The sequence below is a fragment of the Pseudoliparis swirei genome, chromosome 3 (assembly GCF_029220125.1).
Source record: "Pseudoliparis swirei isolate HS2019 ecotype Mariana Trench chromosome 3, NWPU_hadal_v1, whole genome shotgun sequence".
NCBI lineage: Eukaryota > Metazoa > Chordata > Actinopteri > Perciformes > Liparidae > Pseudoliparis > Pseudoliparis swirei.
In genome coordinates this window covers 13,871,633-13,890,069 of record NC_079390.1, presented here as the reverse complement: position 1 = coordinate 13,890,069, position 18,437 = coordinate 13,871,633, and the positions used below count along the sequence as shown (strand labels likewise).

The window sequence follows — 18,437 nt, the reverse complement described above, 5'->3', positions numbered from 1 at the left end:
TTTCTCCTCCTTTGAGTCGGTCCTCAGATATTCAGGGCTATTTATAAAAGGCGCGGAACGAGTAGCTCACTGGAGCACGCCTTTCTATTTCCAGCCTTAAAGAGTGCTTTATTATTTCGAGGTTGTTAGCTTTTTTAGGGCTGCGGGATTGCTATTAATAGCTCTGGTTCGTTGTGTGTGTTTGTGTGTGTGTGTGTGTGTCCCCTCCACGCACCTACCCAGTCCACATTTACACTTAGTGATGTGTGCGAGCAGGACTGTCTCCTCGGTCATGCCAGTGCGCCTTCCCAATACAGAGTCAGCCTGGGTCAAAGGCAGGCTGAGCACTGCTGACTGACAGTATGTGATGGGCCAAACTGGGAGGAATTGTTGGGAAATGTGGGATGGTTAGGGTTAGAAGAGCAGGTGATGAATGTGGTTTGAGACAGTCTGTCTGAAGGTGTTTGTGCATTCCTGATTCCTAAAACCGTTCCTCTCTCCCCAGGTTGAGCCAGATGACACGACCACCCTCATTAGTCAAGGTATGACCAGGTAAATTACCTTTTCTCACAAAGACGCATTCCACTTTAGTGCTTTTCACCTTAGCGGTTTAAGTGACTGCTGATAAAGAGACAGTCTCGGAACATCAGCATTTATGGGTCTCTCTTCTAATTACCTGGGAAGCACCGTGTTGACAAGACTCCTCTCATTAGGAGGAACAGGAAAAACAAGATTCAGGACTTAAAAGGCACTTTGACCCAAAGCTGTCCAAAGTTTAATGACAGTGTAAACGCTGGAGTGGACACATGGTGATGATACACATACTATTGATCTATAATCTATTTCCCATTGTACTCAGGGAGTATCCAGGCACTCTTTGAGTGCTGGTTGTTTGACCACCTATCTGGCCTCTTATCAATTCCTAAACTGCCTTCCCTCCTTCCTGTCTTTATCAGACTCACACACACGTTGCAAAACCCCTCTAATTATTAACGGAGCAAAGAAAAAAGACACAATAATTGGCAGCACACACGCAACTCTACACTGCTGGACAATGGGGAACTACTGTATTTGCCGCGAAAGAATAACAAGATTACACTATGACTCACTGATTAGAAGGATAAGGAATATGTTTTGACTTATTTGTAAAGGGTATCATGTTTAGCCAAAAGGTCAAGGTTTTACCCCTTCCTAATCATTCTTTGTAACCTTATCTGGGTTTATTTGTCCTCTAAACATTCCTACTATGTGTACTTCAAGAGCAAAGGATATAGGTCATGGATGTGTGTACTCCCCCCCCCCCCTCCCCCCACACCTAATAATGCTCCTGAGTGGGATGGAGAAGGTCAGAAAAAGAGTGATGACTAACAAATCACTTCTTCTTTTTTTAATATTTTTTTTCAAACGCTATCCTGAAAAAACCAAAGAATTATTTCATGGTTTGCAAGGATTAAAATATGTCAACCAAGACGTGATCCAGAACTCGCTGAGAAGAGCTCTGATGATGTTTTTTCACGATGAAATTGCACCAAGTTGTGAGAAGCGGGGGGTCGATGTGTGAAGGGTTTCTTACAGAATGGTTCGAGGTCAGTTCGGGAACCAGTATGATCTGCCAGTTGCAACTCCTTGCAGTATTTGTATGAAGCAGTCCATTTGATGGAAAAGCTGAACAAAGGTGCAAATTCCTGGAGGCAGATGACGGGATAATCCCATGAAATACAAGAACCCTTCATATCTTGCTACCTTTATTCTTAAACCTTCATTAACATATTTAATAATAACTAAATTCACCTAAAGTTAGTATTAAACAACGGCACTTTAAACATATTTAAAACATAAAAGTACAGACAACTTATAATACAAAACAATGGTTGTCTTTTACTTTAAATGTTTGACCCTCCTCACCGGGGGCCTCCTGGTAGTCTGTCATAAATCAAGTCCATTGTAAAAAAAGATGTCTCCTTTGTACATTTAAAGAAACATTTGATCATCGGCCGATGAAAAACGTTGCATTCCAGGTTCAAGGTCCGGTTTCCTCTTCTCGTCGTGCGGTGCTGTTTTGTATTACGACACAACATTTGACGATGGAATGCAAATATTAGAAACTACTCTGTGGGTAATAATTCAGAGCGTGGACATAACTATTGTGGTTAGAAGATTTTGTAGGGGATTTAATTTAATGTCTTTTAGATGTTACGTATCTGCAGTCGGAGACATTTCAAATCTGCAGCGTGTCCTTGAATGTGCCAGCACAGAGACCCTGAGGCCTCATCACCCCACACTCAAAAAAACGATTAAAGGCCTTCTTAATGTTTGATACATTTAAATAAATCAATTACAAAAATAGATATTTATATTTAATGGGTGTAACACAAAATGTAGGAATACTTTCATTTATTAGATTTATTTAGGTTAGATGGTGTGCATATCAACGCAAAATAAATGTGTTTAATTGGGGACTACCCTTTGCGCATGCGCCAGCTGAAAATCAGTTGTTTGCATGAGGTGAACACACTTTCAGGGCTGCGTGGTGGTGTAGTGGCTAGCACTGTCGCCTCACAGCAAGAGGGCCGTGGGTTCAATTCCCAGTCGGGGCGGTCCTTCTGTGTGGAGTTTGCATGTTCTCCCCGTGGCAGCGTCGGTTCCCTCCAGGTTCTCTGGCTTCCTCCCACAGTCCAAAGACATGCCGTCAGGTTAATTGGTGTCTAAATTGCCCATAGGTGTGAATGGTTGTCTGTCTCTATATGAGCCCTGGATGGACTGGTGACCTGTCCAGGTGACCCTGCCTTCGCCCAATGTCAGCTGGGGTCGGCTCCAGCGCCCCGTTACCCTAATGAGGATAAGCGTTATGGAATAGAATATTTAATTTCCAATTTATATTTTGAGTTGGACAAACACAATTTAATTTAGATTAATGAATATCGTTATTTTATTTTAGATGTATTTGATACAAATGAGTTGGACTAACTTAATTACATTTTATTGCACTGATGTGCTAAATTTGAGTTGGAGTTGCATATAATTATTGGATGGAAAACCTGCCAACACTTTAATTGAGTTCATCCAATGAGTCATTTCTTTGAGTGCATACTGCCTTGTGATAGTGTGATAGACTGCCCATCACAAGCAACTGTAAAGGCCCCACAAGTTGCATTGTGCATTGTGAACGGGAAGCAATGGCTCTCTTGAAAGCAGGAAATTAATCCCCCCCAAAAAAGGTTGTGGCATGCTTTGGAAAAATCTATGAAGAAAAATGGAGGATACACGGTTTGCAAATTAGGGGGCGACAATATGTAAAACTAAAGCTGTACGGTCTTTTACTCCAAGTCCTTGGCATTAGCATGCACACGGTGACGTGACAGGTTCCCACATGGCTGCCACACATATCAGGTTTCAGTGGACGCTCTCAGCCTGAGGGTTTCGTCCGTCCTCCGTCTGTCACACAGCAGCTCAAGCATTTTCTCCCTGCTGTCCAAAGGGAGCGAATAATAGAGAACAGCGACTCCAGCTGTGTGAGGTCAGAGTCCAATGTACCTGCGAGCTGATCTTTTCAATTCAGAAGTGAACCACTGATTGATTTTCAACAAATCTGTTGTGGAGGATAATCCAATCAGTGTCAGGGACTATTTCCTCCCTCGGGTCCGACTCGCAGATCAATACAGTTCACAGTTTATCCGCTGTCCGACGACAAGTGTTGGGTCTTTACGCTGCTCCGGGAAACCATTAGGACAGAGACGTACGGGGAGGGGCCGGTGTGAGGCGCTACAGTGCCGGACTGACAAGGAGTGGAAGTGAAGGAGAGGAATTTAGTGGAGGAGAGAAATGACGCTGGACAAAATGAGAGGAGCAGTGATCGACAAAGATGTTGGACATCGCGAGCTATTAATCACCGGTGATGCAATCCCACACGGAGATCAGATACACTGAGATCCAATTAACGTCCTGTCCCGACCAGATCGACCCCACGCCGCGTGATCACTGGAGGCGGCTGTCAAAAGATCGCCGTGAGATCTGATAGCGGAGCTTGGCACTCATTTATTTAGTAACCACAATCTACATGCTACTGTGGGAGGAAACTCCCATCGCGAGGTCCAACTCTGATTTGGTCACCGCTGTCCAAACTTTAACCGTTAGAAGTGTTTACACAGCTGCAGGCGCATACTTTCCTTCTTCACACTCTTATCAACCAAAGCTCTGAGTCCTCAGTCAGCAGAATGGGTTCATGGTGCCGGATAGGGCAGTGACCACAGACCACACACACACACACACACATATTCACACACACACAGTGTACAGCAGGCTCTGATGTGACCTGTTTAGCATATTCAGAAAGGCCTGTAACTTTCTTGCTCTTTCATAATACAACGAACACGTGAAAGAGAGAACCCGATCGCCGCTGTAATCTGCAAGGAGGCGGGCCCATCTTGTGCATATCAAAGCATCCCGCAGCTCTAATTATCTCAATGTCGCTCTGGCATTCGAGCAACCTCATTTTGAGTTTGGCTCACGAACAATTCACAGTTCATATGAACACACTGTGGATCCCTGGGAGTGTGTTTGGGAATGCGAAACAGTAGCTTGGGGACACTGCTCCTCCTAGCTCCCTACACTCATGCTATTGTAGCAGCAGTAGTAGCGTGTGTACTGGAGCATCCAGGCCACCATACAAACAGCCAACTCTCTCATGCAATCTGAAGACATCACATGGCGTATATTGGTCTAATCTCCAAATAGAGAGTAGTTTTCCCTCAGGCACCACACTTCTCCTCATATGAGTTTTGTTTATGTGCATTTCAGCAATCAATTATAGTCATTAACAAATAATAATACAAATAAGTCTGTTTGTATTTATGTAGCCCATGATTTGAGATGTGTGTTCTTCCACAAGTAAATACCTTGAGAGACCTTGTGGAAATGATACGGGCAATTGAACAATGCAAAAAATCTACAATCCAGTGTGAAATATTTTACTTTTACTCCACTAAATGTACTTGAATCCTGAAGTTACACCACAATTTATTAATATTTTACATTCAAAAACAACACTGTATCTCTATATATATATAACAATATAACTTTAACATTAATAGATTGGAATATTGCAACATTTAACTCTTTATTTAATTGCTCAGTCAATGTTTTTGACACATGTTATGCAAAGACTTCTTTACATCAGCAAACCTTTACAGTCATGAATACTTTTGTATAAGTTTAGTAACATATTGGATATACACAGAGACATAATCACATCAACATCGAATGTCAAGCCCCAAAATGGAGAGTGTGTGTCTTACTGCGGTTTATGGCTTGTTGTAGTTTAGACTGGCGGGGGGGGGTCTGCATTAAACAAACGGTTGTGTGTTGGTATGCAGTGTGCAGGAAAACATTGAGGTCACAGGCTGGTCCTGGTGTGCAGGCATTATCAGGAAGGTCCTAACAGATGGCCCGGGAGCTTTCGACCTCAACATTAATTACATGAGAGTGTCCTGTGGTGAGGCCAGAATCTAACTGCACTGTCTCTCTCTCTCTCTCTCTCTCTCTCAGGTGACAACAACATGAGGAGCCACCCGAAAGAGCAGCCAAACTCTATGGGGATGACAAATTGGAGATAAAAAGCAAAGCCAGCTGATCCACTCCTTGAAAGCCACGTCCACGTTCTCGTCACCGCCGCCCACGCCACAATCATCCTCCTCCTCTTTCTCTTTCTCCTCCTCCCCCTCCTCTTTCTCCTCCTCCTCTTGCCTACTGTTGCTCGTCCTCTCTACACACTCATGGAGGCTGCTCAGAACTGAAAGGAGGGAGCGTCTTGCTCCTCCTTGAGACGCCTCTAAATCACAGGTCGCTGAGAAAGAGCACAGCGGTGAGCCGATAGCTGGTGTCCTCCTCGCCTCTGTCCGTGAAGGATCCACTGAACCGTCCAGGGAGGACGTGGGGGGGAGGGGGCGTCACAATCCTCCGTCACCCCTCCGACTCCTGATGCCATACTACTGAATGCTGACCATGAACCTGCCCTGTCTGTCCATCTGTCTGTCTGTTACATTGGCTGTCAATCTGCACCAAGTGCCATAGCGTCATAACATTCCTTCCGACTTTGCACTGACCACCAACAACAACCTCATGACTTCTGATCACTGACTATGTCTACATGCACACCCTAATTCAGCAGATTATGTTTGTATTTGCCGGACAGGAGAAGCAGCAGCATGTGTGGACTGCAGTCATCAAGCTCCATCGCTGTCTCTGTTGCTCCAATGCAAATTACCCACAGTTCATTCTGTTCTGGCTTTTCAACACTTGGAGCCTGTAAAGAGACAGAAGGTGTCAGATTCAAGTTATGTGAAGCGAGTGATGCGGTTCATTAAAGTTTGCTGTTATTCATCCGTTCATCAGGCCTTTCGATAATGTGACTAAAACCTGATCACTCTGCACATCTTAGCTTCGATATCAACATCCAACTTAAATGCACTGGTCACTAGTGAATGCAGTACACTCACAATCGTTCAGAGTTCAGCTGTGCATGTAAACATAGCCGTCAAAAGCCAAAAAGTGTTACCGTCAGTGAATCAGCCTTAAAAATGGGAGCTTGCCCATCAAAAAGCTGTTTCCTTTGACCCCGACATGTGTTTTTTATAGTTTTAACTTTTAGCACTTACATCGGCGTAGACAGTGCCAGAGAACGTGGCAGAGATGAGAGATTTCTGCACATTATTTTTCATGAACATTTTCTTGTGATTTCTTTCTTTCTTTTCTTTCTGTTGGATTTGAAACTGGAGGTCGCTGCCTATGATTGTTTCAGAAGGACGATGATGCAATCTGGCCGATTCTATGCAGACACTGGACTATATGTTTTTTTATAATTTATAATGTACATGCTTTTCCCAAAAGTAAATGACAGGCTTCTCTCCCGACCTTTAAGGAGTAGCGCCTATGTGCTTTGCGTACATGAGAAGCAATACAAAGAAGAAACTTTTCTGATCCACGCTGCCTTATCAGTGAGCGAGGCTTCTCTTCAGAGAGATTAGCTCTCTGATGGTTGGTTTTGAATTTCCGGAGACGCGGCCCACACAGAGACGGAGTCGCTTCTAACCACGGGTTGCACTTCCAGTCCATGCTGGTGACAATACCGCGCATTGTGGAGAGAGACCGTTCCCCCTCGCAATTGTACATATCCCATTCCACCATTAGGAGAAAGGACCTTTGAGGAGAGCAGGGGTCGCGGTCATCACTCTATTACTGAGGGAAATCAAAATTCCAGACAGGAACAGGAAGTCCTTCGGAACCAGGTTAGACTAATGGCGAGCTCTTATCGCTGATAACAGATAACACAGGAATCTCCCCCCCCGACCCCCCTCCTCTTTGAAACCAGACCAGCAGGTCTTCAGATCCCTCTGCAGGGCTTTCCTTTCATACCTGCGCCACAAGACATAGAAGTACACAAACGGAAAACGTGTTTTTATTAGATTACCTCATATGCTTTAATTTATATTTTTAATCATGCAACTTTAATGCAAAACCACACAAGGATGAAAAATCTTCCGCTATAGCTAGTTGTTTGTGAAGAGTTAGGTAAAAGCGCCATTAGACCCATTAGAAGCGTGTATCGTACCTGGTGGACACACTTTTACTAAAATCTTGAAGCCACTAATGGCGTCAAAGGTTTGAAAAGTGATGCGTAGGAAAAAGGACTTCTCAGACTTCTACAGGAGGAGGAGGAGGAGGATGGAATGACTTTACCGGAGGAACGAAAGGGAAACGTCGAGGTGGTTCTTGTAGCGTTGATGTGCGAGCATGACTCACCGGCTGTGTGCGGGTGATGTGTGGGCGCCGCCCTTGCTGCCTGATCGTTAGCTTTAGCTTCTCTCCAACTGTGTGGAGCTCTCTGAATGTGACGCGTTTACACACCTACATCTTCTTAATGGACTAAGCTTCTTACCTTCCTTTTGTTGATTTTCTTTTTCTTAATGTTACCAAATGAGTTTGAATTTTTAATAACTACAATAGAGATATATACAGAGAGAGAGATATATAAAGCTATATCACGCAGCAACTTTAATATATTGTAAATGATGGCTTGGATGCAATGTATTTATTTGTTTGTTATAATGAAGAATTATCTATAAAGGGAAGTTTAAGGTTTGATTATACTACATGTTGTTGTATGTTGTTGGGTTTAGAAATGCCTGTTTGTTCATCCTTTTGTATCTTGATGAAACTACACAATACCTTCTCACATCACTGAGATTCATCCCATCGACTGTGATCATGAACTGGACCTCTCACACATATGACACACACAAAAGGCACTGCGATGTGATGGATTTTACGGCTCTAATGTTTAGGGTGCAACACTTTTTGCATCCATTTTGTAGCTCTTGTAAATGCTTTTTTTCCCTTCTTTTTAAAAATTTTAAGAACAACTGATCAAACCATTTTGCACACTTAAAGTTCAGGGACTGATTTGAACCGCAGCCCGGCATCGACTCCACCGACTCCACGGCCTCCGCCTCAGAGGTCCTGTCATGCATGTTGTCATCTGTCATCGGCTCTGGTCAAATGGGTCACGAATTTCACTTTGCCAAATTTAGTTGATTTAGCATAAATCCTTGAGGAGTATCAATCCGTACCGAGTAATTCTACATTCTTAATCACTGACGTGATGTGCTGAGAAATGTGCTACTTCTTGTCATACAAGAATCCTGTATAAAGAAACCTATTTCTGATGTTGAGCAGAAAACAGAGGTTATTTTTTATGTTTAGAGCGCGTCAATACAAGAGAAGTGTCGAGAAATCAAAAGAATATTGTTCTAGAACTGAACTGTGACGCTCCCTCGGGGGGGGGTGGGGGGGGGAGCTGATATAAAATATACATGTCTGTAAATCAAATAAACCTATTTAATCACTTGATACCACCGCGTTGTCTCCGTCTGTTCTTCAGACAATGAATCATAAACAGATAGATTTCGCTATATGATGTAACATGCTGTGCATATCTGTGCTATGCCTACATGGATCATTGTCAGAGCACATCTCCGTTATTGCTCCCATCCATGTGTTGTATTCTGCAGCATTACATGTTGATGTTGTTGTTGTTTTCCCAGTTCCACTTCCAGTTGCAGGTTTTTCCAAACTATTAGTTTGAGATAATTGCGTGTATTGAGTTTGGTGGTGAGCATCAAACAATCTGCAATCATATGACAATGAACATGATTGTAGCTCTGAATGTGATTGTTAAAATGTTTTTGGGGGGTTCCTGCTGCATCTGGTTTGTTATTCGGGAACTACTTATGAATACTCTGGTAAAAGTGGACGTACCTGTACATCACACTTGTTGGTTGATGCTTCACCTTTCCTGGTCGGGGGCATAAAAAGGATAAAGTCACGATAAGATGATCATGCAGTAATGAGAGAATACCCTTACCCTCTAATGGATTAATAGCTAGATTTGATCAAAAGCTATTATGTAGAGTACACCAACAACAAAGGAAGATCAGGATGGTGGCAAGACAGGGAGAAAAGAGAGATTGGTGCACCAAGCTAAAAGGCTTTCCACCTGAGGGTAAGAGTCATTTGTTTGACTTTTTACCTCGATAAACAAAAGAAGAAAACAAAGAACCAGAAACATTTAAAGCTTGCCATCATATCCATATGCAGTTTGTGGAATAATTCTCGCTAATTGTCTATTTTGGCTGAAAACCCCAACGTTGAGTCTTGAAATAACTAGTATGTTGTGCAATAGCTACAGCTATTGTTGCCAAAGCTGACTTCATACACTTGTTCAGCAAAGATATAAAAGGATGAGTCGGGTCAAAGGTTATACGGAGACTACTTTATTCTGAAATGCGCACCATTTTTGAGAACTGGATATCATTTACCTCGTCTCCTCATTTTCCTACAAATACTTGATTTTCAGTCCGCGAATGAGCCGCCGCATTGTTCGGGTGCAGTCAGGCAGGCATCCGTGAGGCTCGGTCTGTAAAGTAATCTCGTGGCCCCCAGAGTGGTTTACAGACTCACTGGCACATCCCAGACGCGACCCATCCGTGCTGTGGATGCAGTGGAAAAAAGAAGAAAAAACATTATATTTACCTTTGCAGGAAGCGAGGAAGTCCACCGGTGAAGGCCCTCTGTGTGCTGACGTTCATTAGAAAGGGCAACTAATAGCACTGATGGACTTGTGTATGACAGGGCTGCACGAACACAAAGAGTAAGTATGCATTTGTGACAAAAGACGACATGAGACGTGGGCTGGGAGGCCTTTCATTAGGCAGAGCCACTATTTTAAATGGACCCTCAGTTTGAAGAGGGCTAGATTACATAGGAGCCAGAAGAAGAATTAGTGTTTGGTCGGTGGATGGCCAGGAGAAACCAACACCCTTTCCCACAGTCAGACCAATATGTACCCCAAAGTCAGACGCCTCCAATCTCAAAGTCAACACACCTATGCAGCAGGCAGGAAACAGCGGGGCGTGGGCAGGAAAAGGGGAGCCGTTCTAGTGAGAGCTGGAATTTCCATTTGCTCTTTGCCACTTAAACTCACAGAGGAGTCGACAGACTTTGTACAACGTACCTTCAGGCTGAGAGAGAGCCACCGGTGGAGAGGAAGTTTCAAAATGTCAGCTTCTTTAGGGGTTTTAAAAGCAGCTTTGTTCAGGCCGTCCACTTTTTAAATGTCACTGTGCATTAGGAATCAAAGCCGCCTGTTGTTTAAAAAAGTGGCAAGTAAAAGAAACCAGAAAATGAAGTGATTGGGTATTGTTTTGGGACCAGGGACCAGTTGATTAGATTTTGACGATTTCATTTCAGGTCAAAGAGGTCAAAAGGTTGAAAAGGTCAAAAAGAACTCAAAAGGATTGAACGAATCGCGGAGAATTGTTGAAAATGGATGATTGTGTTAGATCCGAGGAGGATCTGATTGAATTTTTGGATCGGATCGGGTCAGGGTCAGGTCATGAACAGGTCAAAATCTTCCGAAGAAACTCAAAGCTGAACGAAAATCGCATGATTTGATGGGATGATTGTTTATTATCCGGGGGACAGTTGATTAGATTTTGTTTCGATCGGGTCAGGTCAAAAGGTCAAAGGTCAATTGAAGGTCAAAATTGAATGTGGTTGAATTTATTTGATTTTGGTGGGATGATTGGGACCATTTGATTGGGATTTTGGGATCAATTGGTCATCGGGTCGTGTCAGGTCAAGGTCAAAAATTTGGAAGGTCATAAATTTTTTTTTTTGATTGTTTTGCATCAAATTATGTCAAAAATATAAAACAATCCAAATTCAATAATGTTAATGCCAATAAGGTATGCGCTACGCTCTACTTTCTAGTATATTTATTTATTATTTATTTTATTTATTTATTTTATTTTTGTTTATTTGTATTGTTCAAAAAAAGTTATATAAAATACAATGAAATTTGATGATGGTTATGTGGATTGATTTATATTGATTAGATTTAGATTTTGATCGCAGGGATCCGTCAAAAGGTCTGAAAAAGGTCAAATCTTAGGCAGAACTCAAAAGTATTGAACCAAAACATGAAATGTGGTGGGATAGGATTGTTTATTATGATACAGTTTTATAGAGTTGGGGATGATGATTGTCAAGGAAAGGTCAAAGGTCATGAGGTCAAAAATGAACAGGTCAAAACAAAAAGTATTAGAATTGAGTATGAAATTTGGTGGGATGATTGTGGTTTATGATTTGTTTATTGATTAGATTTTGTTTTAGATTTTAGGATTCGTCGGATCATCTATCAAAGTCAATGAACAGAGAACTTCAAATCATGAGAAACTCAAAAGTAATGAATTGAATATGATTGATTTGTGATTGTTTATTATTATTATGATTTTGGGATGATCAGGTCAAAGGTCATGAACAGGTCCAAATCTTCGAAGAACTCAAAAAGTATTGAAAAAAAAAAGTGAAATTTGGTGGGATGATTGTTTTATTATATTATGATCCGTATCCATGATTTTTTGATTTGGGATCGATCGGGGGTCAAAGGTCAAGGTCAGGTCAGAATGGGTCAAAAAATCAGCTGAAGGCATGTGTGGGATGATTGATGATTAACCGAGATTATGGATTTTTGGATTTGGATAATCAGGTCAAATCAATCGGTCAAAAAGGTCAAAAGGTCAAACTTTTACCATTGCACATACCATATTGTTTGTGTCGAATTGGCAACAAATGCAAAATGTTTCATAAATCAATTGCTAATCTTGTGATATCTTGAAAGGTGTCACCTCGAGTGCCCATTCTAGTTTGATATGTGCTCGTGAAGAATAAAGTCATCTTTCAATCCGAGTCAAAATGATACATTTATACTGCTTTCAGACTTATACACAAGGTTTACACTGAAAATGATACTATTACTTAACATGTTTCTCATGTGTTTCATGAAATGGACATCTTAAATTCATAACGATGAATGAAATATACCTCTAAATATTATTCCATAACTGATATGAGGGGTGATACTTGGAGCGTGTAAGAATTTGTTGAACCAAACATTTTGAGTTATGTAATCAATGTTTAATTTAAAATATGTGTTTACAAGATACAGTTAAAGTACAGTGTGTTAATTTATGTTATTAAATACTTTGACAATTGCACACTTCTGCCCATAAAACACAAACACTTCTATGGACTGCAAGCACTATTAAATAAATGTATTGGTCAAATTAAAAGTATTGGTCATTGCGTTCATTTTCAAGAAAGACCAATCCAGAAAGGAATCCAGTCACCGTGCACGGCAGAATGTACAGCAGAAGGTTGAGATGACAGTCCAACAATTGTAATAAATCGATGAGAACTTTGTGTTCTACCCGAGAGATTCAAAATAGCCGGTTTCACGATGCACCATCGACGAAGGGGCGATGGGTGCAAACACAATAAACATGCAAAGGCTCCTATTTAAGAAAGGGTTCTATCCTAAATCCAGACTTGCGGGCCCATCCTGGCAGCGTCTAATTACAACATTAGAACACAATAGGTTTGTGTTGCGGTGACAACCGCAATCACATTTAATTACTGTTTCTTTAACGTAACAATCTGCCAGGGAACATGACTCACACCAGTGAATTTTAAAATTCGACAAGAACCGTTATCCATAACAAATCGGGAGGTCGGGGGAAGAAAAGGAGACTTCTGACTTCTCTTTCTTGTGTGGAGAAAACCCATCATTAGCAGGATCACATCTCCACTGTGAATCTCTCACCTTCTCTCTGTTGACACCCGCCCAACTCTTCCGAGCTGCTTCACACTGTAGAAACACAGTAACAGCAAGTGTGGCGGAAACATTGCAGAAGTCTCACCTGGTGCACGCTGTCATGTTTCCAGACTCCTTCCATGAGAAATAGTTTCATCTGGATGTGACCGTGAGATCCAGGATCTGTTTCCATCTATTACACCAAGAGTTTAATACCAGTTTTGGACGGAATTGCTTTTAGTCCTCATTGATGAAATGACGAGGACGATGGCACACGCTGCATTGTGGGAAGACATGAATGAAAACCGACTAACTGAAGTCGTCTCACGGCCCACAGCACATATTTCTTACTCCCAACACAAGTGAACATGAGGGATTAAAAGGAGAAACAGAAAACAACAATCGACTCTTCAGGCTGTTTGTGCAATTGAGGGGAAAAGGCAGAAATAGCTGCTTCTTTAGAGGTTGGCTTGAGGCAGGAACATGCTCACGTTTTCAACCACTGTCATTACAAGAAGACAGGATGTGGATCAAACTGCTGAGTGACCTTCACGGCACGCTGAGGCTGTTAAAAGGGCAATTTGAGAAAATGTGGGAAACAAGGGCGTTGACAGTGACATATGCAGAAATCAATACATTGGTATTACATAATACAGTATGCAGTGTTTTTATTGCATTAATAAGTCAAATGTATATACTTTTAATTGACCTAAAAGACAGGAAAACATCAAACTAAAATGTGCTTTTAGCAGCAAAAGCACATTTAGCTGCTTTGATTTCAGGTTTCCAGGAATTGTGCATGCTGTCCAACTGTGACTCTCACTTGAATAGCACAGAGCCATTGTTGGTGCTATTAGTAACAGCTGTGCTCTTCTACTATGGCAAGACCATGAAGTGTGCTGTGAGATATAATGACAAGATACAGCCCTCTGTACTAACTATTCAAACAACCACGCAACAGCACTAAAACAGAGATGTTTGTATCTTGGTGGTGAATTTGGAGAAAATAATCACAGGGTTTTTACTACTTGTCGCCTATACCGCAATGCAAATCACATATAATTTGTCCTTGCAGAGTGAGAACAGAAGTGGTTCGATAACTGATCCCTGAGGGGTGCCACAAACCATCTCTGTGATAATAAAACAATCTACCGACCAATTTTTCAGATTAAATAGTATTACTAATGTGAAGGATATGGCGTTCTTAATCTAATGTAGAGGTTTTAGAAAATGAAACTGGAACAACCTGGAAACATAATAAGTCAGCCAATACACCAGCAGCTGGGGAGAAAGGAATGGATCCACATTTGATGTTGAGAGAAGGTGCCCATTATTTTGCCCACATTGAGCGTCTTACAGCTGAGAGGTTTCCCTCCACCTCATCCTTTCCTGCTGTTGAGCATCACTTCACTTCTTTCATGTGTGAATGGACGGCCGGGCCCGAGGAGCCAACTAACCCCTTCAGCTGTCAGGGTCTGCATTTAATGCATGGCTCCGCATGTGTCATTAATAAAGCCGACACATATTCCAGGGGAAGCATGAGATGTCGCCCTCCTCCTCCTCCTCCGTGTCTGCCCATGTGGAATGAATAAGATATGTGCTTCATGGTGGGCTGAGCAATATAAATGAAGCAACCAACACCGAACGAGTCAAGGAGACGTGAATAGTAAGTAATGGCCAAGCCAGAAGACGTCATTACCCCACAGCCAGTGATAATGATCAACGCTTTTCTCCAGGCCTCCAAGCAGTGGCTTCACTTCAAACTGTGCCAGTGGTCTCCAATGCGACGAGGGATTAATCTGATTTGCATGCTCACTAACGAGGATGTAATGTAAATTGACAGTGGAATAGTGTGACCGCGGCTGCGCTTGTTATGTGCCGCAGTGGGGCCCGGTTTCGCGGGTGCAGCAAGTGTGAGTTATGAGTTTTTTCTGAATTAAGCATGAGCTTTCTTCTCGACTTCGCTAAGAGTGAGTGATGTTATTTGACTTTCGTTGCTGTTTTTAGCTCGCATGGTTCCATATTTAGAACTCCTGTTTCCACTGCAGCATGAACTGATTCATGGGGAATACTTCCAGGGGGCTATTTATGCGCCCGTGTGTGTGCACAGCAGCATCTGCATGGGTCCCACACGTGAATGCAAAGGCATGGGCGGGGCTTTGTGAATGACTTGTGTGTGGAGTGCAGGCAGAGGCAATGAATGGCGACAGTGTGTGAATGGAAGCAGAAGAGCATGTATGCATGTTTACGCACACAGCAAATAGCAGGTTACACAGGTGTGCGCAGACGAGGGGCCACAAATACGCCAACGAACACGAAAAGATCAAACAAACTCACGCTCACAGCTTTAAATGCAAACAGGAGTCTACAAGAGAACAACAGGTCAAGTGGGTTGATTTCAGCATTTTCTTGTAGAGATAAAGACATTAATTCAGGTGGTTCCGTAATTATGTGCCGTTTAATTAAAAGTGCTTCAGTCCAGGAATAGAATACACGTACCGATGGCGTAATGAAGTGCTCTCCAACCGGGCTGAACTAGTCACGCTCTAATACTTTGCAGCATATAGTAATTATAGTTGATCGGGGGTCAGGGAGCGTCAAGTAATTGGTAGGCTTCCTGGTTTGATCCCCGACTACCTGAAATGTCCTCGAGCAAGACGCCAGGCCTTAACTATGAGGGGCCGTGAGGGACATTATTCAGAATACCCTCTCACACACACTACTGAAATGCTCTCACACACACTACTGAAAAGCTCTCACACACACACACTACTGAAAAGCTCTCACACACACTAGTGAAATGCTCTCACACACACTACTGAAATGCTCTCACACACACTACTGAAAAACTATACGCTCACACACACTAGTGAAATGCTCTCACACACACTACTGAAATGCTCTCACACACACTAGTGAAATGCTCTCACACACACTACTGAAATGCTCTCACACACACTACTGAAATGCTCTCACACACACTACTGAAATGCTCTCACACACACTAGTGAAATGCTCTCACACACACTACTGAAATGCTCTCACACACACTACTGAAATGCTCTCACACACACTAGTGAAATGCTCTCACACACACTAGTGAAAACTATATGCTCACACACACAACTGAAAATCTCTCACACATACTAGTGAAAAGCTCTCACACACACATGATATGAAAAGCTCTCATACACACATATAAAATTTCACTTGAAACGGAAGGCATTTCACTTGAAACGGAAGGCATTTCACTTGAAACGGAAGGCATTTCACTTGAAACGGAAGGTGCAGTGTTGCCAGGTCCGCGGTTTTCCCTGCATTGGGCAACTTTTGAAGTGTTGCCGGGTTGAATTTTGTGTCCGCTGGTTCGGTAGACCTATTTTGCATGCAGATTACATGAATATCTTTCAATAAAATCCATATTTTAAATGAAATAATTTATTTATACCCAAATCCTACCATAAACTGCTTTTAATGCTGGCATACTAAACATTTGGTGTTACTTTGTAGATATTACAATACATTTGGTAATGATAGCAATGCTGTTGGACTTTAAAAGCAGTGTATATGGTTTGGCACGGCATATTTTGAGTTCTGATATTGGGCTGGTTTTATTGGCCATTGGGCTGGTTTTGTCACACAGACCTGGCAACCCTGGGAAGGTGTTTCAGTTGAAACGGAAGGTGATCAAGGATGGCAGATCAACCATGTGCTCAACAGCCCTCAAGCAATTTTGCAGAAGCAACGGCGTTGCTAAACAACATATTGGCCTCAGCGGAGACAATCAGAACACTGTCTAATGCCTCAACTGTTCGGCAGCAGCCGGTCGTTGCAGCAGCTCCAGGTGTGGATACAGTAGACAGCCACCTAGCAGCTCTCTTTCCGTCCCGGCAGCGCAGCGGCGTGCCATTGTCTGCTGCAGGTACAGTCAGGAGCAACTGTGCACCTGCACCCGCTATCAGCGCAGCAGCACTTCGGCGCATGGACATCAAAAGGCATGAGGAGAAAAAGGTAATTACACCTAGTCGCAGTTTGAAATTATCTTTCATATTACCCTCGTGTGTGGTTTGCTAGCTGGCTAGTTCACCCCTACGACACTAGCCTAGCCTACTGTATGAATAAATAAATGAATGAACGAACGATATTAAACTCGAAGGAGTAAATGTGGGAATTAGGTTAAACTGAAACCAGGAATGGCGTATACGTGTATGAAATGTACGATGAACATTGGCTAGCAATTTCGCCAAGCAAATACCAAAATGTTCGCGGGAAAACGAGAGGAAATATATAATGTTAAAGGCAGCTGGAGGGTTAGTTCTAGGGCTGCAACAACGAAACGATAAAAATCGATAATTAAAATAGTTGGCAACGAATTTCATGATCGATTCGTTGTGTCGCGATTATTACAGCGCTCAATAAGTCACGGAGTATAAACAAAGTTGAGTTGAGCGCAGAGCGGCGCAGGAGAAACAAGAGCGGAGGGAGAGACGTAACGCTGCGTTGTGAGAGCCAATCAGCGCTCAGCTGCTCCTCTGTTGATGAATCTAATTGGCTGCTGCTGCTCACGTGGCGCTGGATGCGGAAGTCATTCACGTAGTCGGAGACATTCACGGAGCTAAGTGCGCCTACGGGTGATGTTATGAACCCAGACACCAGGGCGCTACATGTCACGACGTGTGGCATTTCCACAAGAGTATAACGTGAAAACGTGGTTATTTATTCCACGGAGAAAGGCAACGGAGATAAGCCACGACGCTACTCGCTGTGCGCTGCGCGTGCAGACAATATTTAACGGAGCGGAGCAGCGCGTGAGCTCTGATCGGGCGCTCTTTAAATGAAGTATCGATACTAAAAATATGCTAAATCACATCGTGTTTAACGTACGGGTACTTTGTTAGCATCGCTACACCGTGCAGCGTGACAGCAGCAGATGTAGCGGACTAACATTCAAGCTAACCTAACTTCCCAAACGCTGTCGACATCTGAACGCTGATTGGCCGAGACGCGACACGTCCATCAAAGATGTTTTATTGTGAAGAGCACCACTTCACATTTTGTCCGCGTCTCACTGCAATCTCAACGGCAGCGGGCCAGGTGAGAAAAATAATAAATCGGAACGCGTCTCTGATATTGTTCAGGGGTCCACATGGGGACCACTGCTCAGGAGAGGAAAGCTGTCAGTCTGTTTGTGACGGTTCATCACCATGGTGACCAGTGAACAGGGTTCATCACCATGGTGACCAGTGGATCT

The 18,437-nt window shown here is 42.8% G+C and overlaps 1 protein-coding gene across 2 annotated transcripts in view; it reads left to right on the top strand.

Moving 5' to 3' along the window:
• The window catches only part of spns2 (SPNS lysolipid transporter 2, sphingosine-1-phosphate), a 58,605-nt gene extending 50,482 nt beyond the window's left edge, over positions 1-8,123 (top strand). The window contains exons 12-13 of one of the 2 annotated variants that reach the window (XM_056409681.1): positions 485-521; positions 5,524-8,123. In XM_056409681.1, the coding sequence (XP_056265656.1) occupies positions 485-521; positions 5,524-5,538 (52 nt within the window). In that variant the 3' untranslated portion in view covers positions 5,539-8,123. Of the gene's footprint in view, positions 1-484; positions 532-5,523 lie in introns of both variants that reach the window. The other variant, XM_056409687.1, reaches the window with a different exon arrangement.
• Positions 8,124-18,437: the final 10,314 nt, after the last annotated feature.